Raw genomic sequence first — 12,026 nt, forward strand, 5'->3', positions numbered from 1 at the left:
AAAGTTACGTATATTATTGATTATCAGTAGGTGGCAGCAAGTCGTAATAAGTGAATCATTCATTTCAACCGATTCGCTCAAACCGGCTGATTCATTCACTGACTTTAGGCTTGTTCGAGATGCATCGGTGCTGCGCAGACTGATCGACATATGACATCAGAGTACCGCGAGACTGTTTGGAGAGCTACGGCTCGGCATTCTTTTGAATCGCTCTCGCGGTACTTCGATGTCATACGCCGAGTAGTCTGCGCAGCACCGATGCAACAAGCCTGTTATGACTTGAAGCAGCGCTGCAGACCGATCAGTGTATGACATCAAAATACGAGAGAGCCGCCTGCTCTCTAATCGCTCTTTGATGGCATTCACTGATCAGTCTGCGCATCGCACCTAATGAGTCACTGAATCATTGACTCACCCGATTCATTTAAAAACAGCGAAGCACCGCTGTGTGTTGCTGAGGAGACACAAAGTTTCTGCTTTGTTTGGAACAATTTTCGTTGGCAAAATAGAGCAAAAAATACATATCTTGAATTTGGGGGCATTTCTATTAATTTTGGTGGCATTGCCCCCCTTGCACAATGCTATTTTATGTCAACGCTTGCTTGTTAAGCTTAAAGGATTAGTTCACATTCAAATGAAAATTAGCCCAAGCTTTACTCACCCTCAAGCCATCCCAGGTGTATATGATGAACACAATCTGAGAAATATTAATACATATCCTGACACATCCAAGCTTTATAATGGCAGTCAACATGGTTTACAAGTTTACAAGATGGTTTACAAGAAAATGCTTTCATCCACACCCATCAATCATAAATGTGTACTCCACACGGCTCTGGGGGGTAAATAAAGTACTTCTGAAGCAATGCGTTTGTGTAAAAAAATATTTAAACAAGGCCTTTATTAACCCCCCGGAGCCATGTGGAGTATGTTTATGATAGATGGGTGTGGATGGAAGCATTTTCTTCTGCTCATACTCATGAACCCTGTTCACTGCCATTATAAAGCTTAGATGTGTCAGGATATTTATTAATATTTCTCAGATTATGTTTATCAGAAAGAAGAAAGTCATATACACCTAGGATGGCTTGAGGGTGAGTAAAGCTTGGGCTAATTTTCATTTGAAAGTGAACTAATCCTTTAATAGGCTATTGCCTATGTTAGGCTGGCAGTATTGAGATGTTTTAATAGTGGTTTAATTTCACAATGGTTACAAACAATGCAGCAGTTTTTTATATGGCTGGCTGTCACATGAATTTGATTATTGATTATACTGTATTTGTCCCTTTTAAGGGAAATTTGTTTTGGGCAATACAAATGAAGCCGCATAACAAGACACCCACATTAATCACACAGTCATGTATTTTGCATTACAGTTTAACAGTCTTGTATCCAAAGGAACAAAAGAAATTCTTATAGCAGTTGTATCTAAACCTTGGGGTACAGAAATTTCGACCAGATGGAAGTGTTTCGAATTCTGGATAGAGCACATGAGAAGGGCTCAGAGTCATTTTTCTTTCCTGTTTAAAAATACTTTTGTTGAATAGAACCAAAACGGTTCAACTCAGATCTGAAGGTAACTGTCAGATTAGCAAACCGGGCCACTATACCATACAATAAGACGGATTAAAAACACGCATGATAAAACAGCAACTGAGCAACTCCAAAAAGTCTGATCCTCCGTAAAAAGTAAATGTTTTGTTGAACCTTTCGACACAGATTATCCACATGCACCTCCAATTTAAGTTTATCAATAAAGTATACCGAAAGAACCTGTCTAATGGGCTCATTAAAGGGTTATTTCACCCCAAATTGAAAATTCTGTCATTAATTACTCACCTTCATGTCGTTCCAAACCCTTAAGACTTTCGTTCATCTTTGGAACACAAATCAAGATATTTTTGATGAAATCTGAGAGATGTCTGTCCCTCCAAGTTCATGAAGAGATCGTAAAACTAATCCATAGCCTATTAATCGTGTGGTTTAGTCCAAATTTTCTGAAGAGAGTTTTTATGATGAACAAATTTAATTTAGGCATTTACTCGCATATAAACCTTGTTCAGCAAACATAAACAGATGCTTCACCGAACCCGAATGACGCACAAGAGCAAACCTCTTCTGGAAGCTCAAGCTGCTGCATTCGTAACACACGAGAAAGAACCTCATTGGATACGCAGCACGTTTGAGCTTCTGGAAGATGATTTGATGATCTTCCTTTGGGTTCCGAAGATGAACGAACGTATTACGGGCTTGGAACGACATGATGGTGAGTAATTAAAGGTGATAGAGAGGATTTTTTTCGTCGACTGAGAATCCAAAGACTGTTAGTGAGTTTTTTAAATGAGCGCATGTGTAAGAACAACCCCCCTCCTTCACAGCTCATTTCGAGGGAACGCCTCCCAAAACTCGTGCACGAGTATTGGAACACGAGTGTTTGTTTACCACCGGCATTCGCTGTGTCATGTTAGTGGATTCATTATGTCGGACTCACCGCAGGTAACTCATAATCTGCAGTTGTTACTCCTGTCTCCTGACAAAAACATCGCATGCGGTGCCTGTGGAGTGTGGAAAGTTACTGGAGTGTGCAGCCGCGCTCGTCTCTCACAAGGAACGTCATGGCAGTGATTGACAAGCCAGAGGGCCAATCAGATTGGCTGATGTTTTTAACCCTTTCGCACGTAAGTTTCAAATATTCTGGCTGACCCCCCAGCGTGAGTTTTTTGAAGCGACCGTTATTTAGAACGTATCACTTTATGGTTTCCATGGTGACGCGTCATTGCTTGTTATGTGACACACCGCAGCACTGTATGAATGATGATCTGCTTTCATTTCATTTTTCCTTTTTTATTCAAAATATTCACAAATTTGTTAACTATAGCATGAAATATCTAATATTCCGATTGCCAAATATGTGAAAGTGGATGTGTTTTGCTGTTTAAACACCTTTATAACGATCGCGTTAGTTGAGCCATATGAGCGATGGGTGCCGCCATGTTAGTTTGCACCGCGCAGAGAATCGGATCTGTTGGATTTACAACCCGTATCCACTTCTCCCGAAATACATGAAAGTAAGTGTGCCGGTGAACTGGGGAAGAATAGAGTAAGCTTTTAAGTTACTTTCACAATCTGTATCTGATATGAATAAAACGTGTTGTCAAGTTAGAATGGAAAGGGTTGTTATTTCCGCTTCTATAGACATCATTGTGTATTTTACAAACTCTAAATATATTGTTTTGTTAGTAGTCATGTGTATTTAAATGTCTGAAACGTGAAATGAACATTATTTGGTTGAAAACACTGCATATATGTGATATATGAAAAGCGCTGCGTGTGTCCGTCTCTGGTTTAGCGCCAGTTAAAGCGCTCACGCACATTTGAATTTGGCAGTTGATCACGTAATGTACTGAACGTTCTAATCACACCGGTGTGATCGTACGCTCCTGGGGCCAGCCAAGACTGATCACACCGGTGTGATCGTACGCGTCAAAGGGTTAAGGCCCTACCTCGTGCACAGATGATGTATATTAATATTATTCCTTTCAGTGCACCTAATAAATAGTCTTTTATCAGTTAGTAAAGACAGTTTCAAGTAATATTGCAAAAATGTATAAAACAAAACATCCTATTTAGCACCTTTAATGACAGAATTTTCATTTTGGGGTGAGCTAACTAGGGATGGAGAAAAGAAGCCTCTTCAGTCTTTGAAGATTGTCTGATTTTTTCGGGAAAAATTCGAAGCATATCAGTGTCGAAAACAGAGCCATCTTGTGGCATGTCAAACAAAAGCCTGAAAATGCTAAATGTTCTGTTTTCTGATAATATAATTCAAGTGTGGCAATGAATTAAATGTAACAATTATAATAATACTAATTATAATAATACCAACAGAGTTGTTTGTTGCAAGTAAATGGTGCTATAATTATTTTATTGTTTTAAATACTATATTGTTTTTATCACTAGAACTAACCCTCATGGAGTGTTTGCCTAATAACTTAGGATCAAAAATAATTTCCTCTGTTTTTCCTAAGGTTAATTACAAGACGTGTTACATGTTGTTTACACCATGTAACAGAGTTGGCAATCCGCAGTATAATGTTGAATGTCCTCATCCTTATACAAAAGACCAAGAATGGCAGTATCATGAAAATTTTACAACAATATTCCCAGGATGGTGACTCCTATAGTACTCATTAGTGTACAGCGTAAATAACAGTGGTGAACACCCTTCTGCTCGCCTGCTCAGGAGAGTGCTGTGTTGGCTGTTTCATCAGTGATATAAAATAGATTAGCAATAATAATAAAAAAGCAATACTGTACCCAAAATGAACGATTCACAAAACAAACGTTTGTTTGTGTATTAACTTTTCAGCACAAAATCATTATTAATTCATATAATTATGCTTAATTCCTAATTTCACTGCTAATCATTTATTTTTTGCAGAAAATGTTTTATATTTTAAAACCATGTGATAATGAATATTTTCATAACAATCCAGTGAATTAAATATGAAATACACTTAATCAAAGTGGAAGTGAAGACACGGAAGTGAACGACCACATGTCATTTCACAGGTAGAGTCCAGACAGTGCTCTAACAAACACTCAGAGCAACAGCATATGTCGGTTTTCCACGTTCCATGTTTGATTTTTCTAACACATGCTGTAAGTGTGAAAAGATGGTGGCACCTGACAGAGATTGAACAGATGAGGCGTCCAAAGCATCACCTGGGAACCATGCACATATCCAATAGACAACAGCTAATAACTTGTTTCTCTCTAGCACACGATTGGCCCAGCGCTACCCCTCAGCCACCTGCTCCAGATTTTATGGAGAACCTGATATGCAACAGCAATCTGTCGCTCAGTCTCAGTGCATTGGAGAACTGCTGGAGTAGAGAAATGGACCCCATAATGAATATAATGTAGGAGATCAGCAGACATGTGGGTCTCTCCCAGATGACTCCGCTGGACAGGATGGCTTTACTGGTTGAAGCCAAGGTGGGCGGCCTGAGGACAGGACTGTCAGATTGATCAAAGGTGATGAATGCCATCTCCATCAACAGAGAGATGATAAGTGGACACCAGCAGAACCTGGATGCAGGCAGAACTAATACAGCGCAACGACACAGACCATTTACAATGCAAAGAGACAAACTATGGCACCTGTGTGAGAAAACAAAGGAAACTAATGCAGACACCCAGAGGTCCGGGACAATCACTCAGCACGGTGTCAGCATGACAGAAGCTTCTACATTCCAGCAGAAACTTGGCGGAAATAAGACAGACAGTATAGGGAGATGCCATATGCCAAAGAAAGCAATGGCAATGGTATCAAATGAATGGAAGAACCATGTTATTTTGATTTTACTGTGATACTAAATTATTAACATTATTCATATACCAAGGTATTGAGTTTGTTTAAGGTCCTCCTTTTTTTTTTCTTTTTTTTTTTGTGAAAACTTGTGCAATTGTTTTAAAGACAATCAAAAATGTGTGTGTTTTTTAATTCCTAATACCATAAATTGGCAATATCTCACAATAAGAAAGTTCTCTGAGGAGCCACTATAGTCAGTCTCTCACCCTATATATAACTCTCTCCTTTCTCTCTTGATATTGTGTAAAATCTACAAATTGTGTAAATATTTATTAAGACGATGTGAACCCCGAGTTTAGGATATGTATTTCATGTAATGTTTATCATATAATGTATAAAATGAAGGCTACAGATGAGGCAGCGATGGACGCTTTATTCATGACTGTCCGCAACCTGCTGTGGGATTTGTAGTATGGGTTGATCATCTTGGAAACAGATAAGCAAATAAATATCACTTAGCATTCATGGCACAGGATCAAGGGAAAGAAAATACGGCATCAAAAATAGAACAATAAGAATAATATGATCAGAGAAGAAAAAAAAAACGGATTTATTCCACACCATAGTAACCTTAAAGGGTTAGTTCATCCAAAAATGAAAATTATCCCATGATTTACTCATCCTCAAGCCATCCTAGGTGTACTTTCAGATGAACACAATCAGAGATGTATTTAAAAATATCCTAAAAATAGTCCTCCAAGGTTTATAATGTTTGTGAATTGTAGCCCAATTTTTGAAGACACAAAAGTTGCATTTATCCATAAAAAAAATAAAAATAAAATAAATGAATCTATACAACTCCAGGGGCTTAATAAAGCTCTTCTCAAGCGAATTGATGCGTTTTAAAACCTACAAGCTTACTTAAGTAAAAGTAAAATAACAAGCTTCCGGCGGGACAGCCCTATGCATTTCATGTCCAAAAAGTGAACTTCCGCGACGTAGTACACAATGCTGTTTGGATGTACGTCAAATGCTTATTGCTGTCCTGCTGGAAGCTCATTATTTTACTTTATAAAGTTTTAAATAAGGATATTTGTCTTAAACGCATCGATTCGCTTCAGAAGGCTTTTATTAACCCCCTGCAGTTGTTTGGATTCTTCTTTTTTCTTTTATGGATGGATGCAATTTTTTGTCTTCAAAATTTGGGTTGTCATTCACAACAATTATAAACCTTGTTGGAGGTCTAAGGATATTTTTTAAATATATCTCTGATTGTGTTCATCTGAAAGAAGAAAGTCATATACACCTAAGATGGCTTGAGAGTGAGTAAATCATGGGATAATTTTCATTTTTTTTGGGTGAACTATCCCTTTAATTGTGGCTTGTGTTAGGTTTAGGATGTGAGTTAGGCCTAAAGGTTAGATTTAGGCTAGGTGTAATGTTAGGATTCTGTTTTATGAATATATCTGTATACTGGATAGACATTAAGTAATTTCAGGATAGCCTGGAGATGTGTACAAAATTTTACATCAATCAGTATGTTTCCATTGTTCATATCCAGCTTTTCCCACATCCTCAAGTTCAGATTTGGCTGTAATTTCATTAAAGATTGATGATGCAAAATATTCATGGTGAGAGAGACAAATAAACCAGCACATGCATCCTCACCAGAGCACTCAAAGCTCATCATACTCACACACGCTGTGAATGGTTCAGCCAATTATGCTTCATTGACTTTCATTCCACTCTCGGGTTTGTGGTTTCCATCCGTGTGTGGACAAAACAAAAAATGCTGGAAAATTCTGTGGCATTTCCTACATGTAAAACAACTCAACTTCGTATCTCCCTGCCCAGATGTGGCCTTTGCCCACTTCAGTTTTTCTCACAAGGAGATGATGTTGGCCAGCAAATGCCATGCCATACTCCAGGGTTTATAGAAAATCTAGCAAATCGAGTCTATTTCTTCCTGGTGAGGTTTTAAACGAATTTGAATGAAAGATTTAATTTCTGGATCTGTTTTAGATTAAGATGATTAATGAAAGATCAATATATTTCCTCCTGGTTACAGACAAACCATGATACTGTAGTTTAATTTATGAAGAGAAAAAGCAAAGCAGCAAAAAAAAAAAAAAAAAGTGGTTAAAGGTAACTATAATTTCAGAGCCACAGCAGACAATAGGCACAGTATTTCTTGACACATTAGTCTGTTTAAGCTCACTACATGTCTGTTGCTCATTTCATATATGTAAATATAAAGTGTGGCTAACAAAGTATAGTTGTTTTCCACTAGTCATTCTCAAAGAGTTACAGTGAAAAAGCTATTGATGGCAATGTTCTTCGGGCTAAAACGGTACAGTAAACTTGATTGAGCATTATTTCTCACACTGCTTGAGTTTACACATATTTGAATGTGCATTTAAACCACATATTGCTTGGCCTCAAGGCGGACATCATTAGTAACAATGAATCTGTTTGTTAGCTCAGTCTGTGTGCAGAAATTGAATACCAGCCTTCAGGGTTAGTGAGATATGTCTCTCTACTTTATGCCAATCATAAAAGACAATAAATACAACACACTTCTGTTATCGGTACAAAGCAATCTGTCTTTATTACTTCTGTGTGAACTTGTTAAGATTGAAAAATTAAACACTTGAGTACATACTCATGCTCCAGCTAGAAGTGTAATTTGCAATGCTTTCCCCCCCCAATTCTCTTTTGTTTGTACACTTCCAATTTGGGTTGGCACTTAAGTGATTCCCATGTTGACTTGTTAATACATATATAAAGATTACTTCCTAAATGCTATGTTTTCAAAGCACCACTGGTGCAACTATTTACAATTTACATGTTCTTTTCTGTTATACTTGTTAATGTAAATAAGAGAACTGAAATGAAAACTCTCCCATTTCCAAACCGGCAGCAGCAATACCCAGCTCCCAGTAGCAGCAGCGCTGGGCAGAGCTGACCTGAGGTCAGTCGTACGATCTGAATTAACGCTCTCTTATTCTGGATCAAGCCAGCTATCAAAAACCGTTTCCACAGCACACTGACCACAGCGACTGACCACAGGTCCACAGACTATGGAAACACTAGAAAGAACAGAAACTTTACAACAAATGCTTTAAACATTGTTCAACACCTTTAGTGTAACTGAAGCTTAGAAATCTAGACATGCCTTTTAACATTCAGCATTTTTCTAAATCAAACCAGCTGAAGTCTGCAGCAAAGTGGGCAACAACAACAATGAAAAAGAGTGGGAACTGAATAACCGCAAGAGTTCAGAAGTGTTTTGTACACTGCTACAGTATTTACAGGTAATAATACAGCTGAGAACACTACTGTATCTTAACATTTGAAAAGAAGATAAATACAAGAATATTTATTCACTTTTATAGATCATTTTTAAATTTATATAAAAGCTATTGAAGCTAAAAGTGGCTTAAAAAAGAAAAGGGAAACAGTGCTATTTCGAGTGCTCTCTGTAAGAGATTTGCTTGCACTCAGTAGGAACAATAAATACTAGCTCTGTACTCCTCGTCGGTGTGGCAACGTTGTCTTCTCAATCTGAAGCAGGCAGGTCTTAAACCTACGGGACAAAGCAGGACAGAACAACACGCATTATGTACAAGCATGTGTGGAAAAGCTCCTAGGTGAAGCATGAATGATATTTTCAATATGCTCAGATGAGTGTATTAATGCACATGCACATAGCTGTGGAAGTGTGATTTCATGGAGCGAAAGCCAGACTTACTGCAGCAGTGGTTACTGAGCTCACACTATAGTGGAGGGACCGATCACCTGAGCTTCCCCCTGTGACAAGAAGGACATGGGTGCAGGGGTTATCACAGGTTAAAGGGGAGGCTCTGACTTGATCATCAGGTGATCAGTGTCTTCTGGAGTTTGTGGATTAGTGCTAGCATAAGCATGGGTGTTACGACATGTTTCTGCATAAGTGACATTTGATGTGGACCTGTGCGATGAAAATACTGGCCATCCGAAACTGACACGTGTAATACTAACCGCTGAGATGTACTGGCTGTTAAAGCAGGCTTTCTCTTGGGTGGGAGAGGTGATGGACGAGTAACAGGAGGAGTCACATGGTGAGCTGGGCTCCTCGGACAAAGCCTCGGGAAGGTGACTGGACACACATCCGCTGTCTGACCCGCTCGAGCCACTGCCAGACAGACAGTGAGACGACGAACCCGAACTCTCTGTAGCTACAAACACAGACAAGTCACACATTGTATGTGGCTTCTGGTAAGATGTTCACACTTTCAAACACGTTATGATACATACTCATAGATGGCTGACTGCTGGTTTCATGTTCCAGCTCGTCTTCCTCGATGCAGGGGCTGATGAGAGGTCTCTCCCCTGTTGTTAACAGGCTTTGGCTGCTATACATATGCAGATTTAAGGGCCCCAACAGCGTGGAAGAAGAGGGGCCACCAGCTACAGGGGGGCCGCTAACGGGGGTGTTAACTGCAGCTCGTTTGAACGGGTTTGAGTGGTCAAACAGCGACACAGCAATGGATGCTCTAGTCCTGGCCCCTGTGACAGAAGAGAGAGTGTGATGCTAGTAAAATCAACCCAGAGAATCATTTGTTGCTTATCATGTTAAACAGGCTCACCTCTGCCTTTCATAATGTAGTCAATGGCTCTGTCGTTGATAGCAGCATCACTGGGTTTAATGTCTAGAAAGGGTTTATTACCCACCCCCATAGAGACCATCTCCTGCATTCGAATTTCTGCATACACACATAAACATGTTTAAAAATATGCCAATTTACTGGTATTGATGATAATGTGATATTTAAAATGTATATTTAATGTGGTATTTTGAGTGTGATTCATCAGCCAAAACACAAAATTGAAAATACAAAATGAACTAAAGTTAAGGATGAATTTGATTATTTATTTATTTCAAAATGATAGATATTGCAATACTGTTATTATTGTGAAATCTTTTTTAACACAACAATCATGTAGTAAAAATTTGATAACGTGACAGCCCTAAATTCAGAATACAAACAAACATGTTGACATTAAAATGTAAAGCGTAAAAAAGGGGTTCCTTAGGGATTGAGTAAATATGTGCAAATACAGGTTAAACGATGCCTAAGATCTGCATCATTTTCTCACACTTGTATCAAACTGTAGAAATACAATACTGGTGTGACTCAAAAGTGTTTTAACTAGCTTCCTATCCGCCTGAGGCTATCACAGATGAACTGCTGAAAAAATCTTTAAATATGCTAAGATGGTATGTGACAGGAGATATTATCTGCAATTATCCTATCATTCTCATGTGTTCTTTCCAGCTGGCTGAGCAAAACAAATTCAAAGAACTCAAAGAGCTCAACCACTTCAGATCTTTCTTTCCTACCTTTATTCCGTGTGGCCTGCTGCCATAGTATCCGTGCGATGTCGCAGGTCCAGGCGTGTTTGATGTCTGCAGTGCTGGCCTGGAGAATGTAGGTCTGGTTCTTTGAAGTTCTCCTCCGGAACCAGATCTCAAACCTCAGACCGTTCTCACCTGATGTCTCTGTCATACCCACATCAGCCGTCTACATAGAGAATGACAGAGTAAAGAGGATATTCACATACAATCACAATCAATATTAAGGGCTAATGGCATTTTGTTGTTATTAAGGCTTGCCTGAAATAAACCTGATGCTCAGATCTTTAAACTAAAGCCTTCTGTGATATTAACATTGGTCAAAGGAGATATAATTCTGATATAAAGAAGAATGTGAGTGTATTAGTAAAAGAAAGCAGTGTAAAGATCCATTCACACCAAGGACGATAACCATAACTATAATCGTTCTAGATATAAAAGAATAGCAAAGTCTACACCACAACTGTAACAATAACAGCAGAACGGTTCTTCCAGCTGAAGAATGATGAAAACATTGACAGCCAATCAGAATTGAGCATAACAACAAAACTGCAGTGTGTGCTTATAATAAACAGAACAATATTGTCTGCTGGTGCGGACGCTAATATAGTTGCCATAATAGTTATCTTTTTAGTGATCGTTCTTGGTGTGAACTGGCCTTAAGTCATAATGCATGCTTCAAAGTGTCTTAAAGCTATGTGTTTTCATTTCTGGAGATGATCCTCTAAACTTCTGTGCCCGGTTGCATAAAGCACCTTAAGTGTAATTTTCCCTTAAGATCGCCCTTATGTTTCCCTTAAACTTAAGGGTGTTGCAGAAAATAACCGTTAAGTGTTACTTAAGGGTTTCTTTAGGCGAAACGTCATAAACCCTTAAGAATTTCCCTTAAGTATATATTTTTCACTTAAGTAATGCGTAAGTGTTGCATAAAGCCCCTTAACCTTCATTTCCCTAAGTATATCGTATAAGGTTCGTAAAACTTCACCTTAAGTGTTACACAGAGTGAGCAGGTTCAATCCAAGTCGTATAACGTGCCACGATCAGCCGCTTTATATGATAGACAAATTGTACTTTAGCGGTTTATTCACATAAACATTGATGAAATATAACATATCTTATAACATATCTTATATGGTCAACGGAAGCGCAAACGTGCTTGCATCACACGCAAAAACAAACCTCATTGGTTCTTGCGCGCACATTTGAGCTTCCGACACAGCCGTAATCATATGGATGTCTTTCAATAAATGGACATAAATGATGAGAGAATATTAAAAATATCTTTATTTGTTATCCAAAGATGAATGAAAGTCTTAT

The 12,026-nt window shown here is 38.5% G+C and overlaps 1 protein-coding gene across 4 annotated transcripts in view; it reads right to left on the minus strand.

Annotated features, from left to right (window-relative positions):
* Window positions 1–7,903: 7,903 nt before the first annotated feature.
* plekhg4 (pleckstrin homology domain containing, family G (with RhoGef domain) member 4) overlaps window positions 7,904–12,026 on the minus strand; it is an 87,597-nt gene continuing 83,474 nt past the window's right edge. For 3 of the 4 annotated variants that reach the window (XM_067402332.1, XM_067402333.1, XM_067402330.1), the window contains 6 exons: window positions 10,698–10,878; window positions 9,943–10,059; window positions 9,611–9,862; window positions 9,335–9,531; window positions 9,066–9,124; window positions 7,904–8,900 (listed from right to left, as the gene is read on the minus strand). In XM_067402332.1, the coding sequence (XP_067258433.1) occupies window positions 9,086–9,124; window positions 9,335–9,531; window positions 9,611–9,862; window positions 9,943–10,059; window positions 10,698–10,878 (786 nt within the window). In that variant the 3' untranslated portion in view covers window positions 7,904–8,900; window positions 9,066–9,085. The remainder of the gene's footprint in view (window positions 8,901–9,065; window positions 9,125–9,334; window positions 9,532–9,610; window positions 9,863–9,942; window positions 10,060–10,697; window positions 10,879–12,026) is intronic. The other variant, XM_067402331.1, reaches the window with a different exon arrangement.

This window comes from Chanodichthys erythropterus, chromosome 11 (assembly GCF_024489055.1).
Source record: "Chanodichthys erythropterus isolate Z2021 chromosome 11, ASM2448905v1, whole genome shotgun sequence".
NCBI lineage: Eukaryota > Metazoa > Chordata > Actinopteri > Cypriniformes > Xenocyprididae > Chanodichthys > Chanodichthys erythropterus.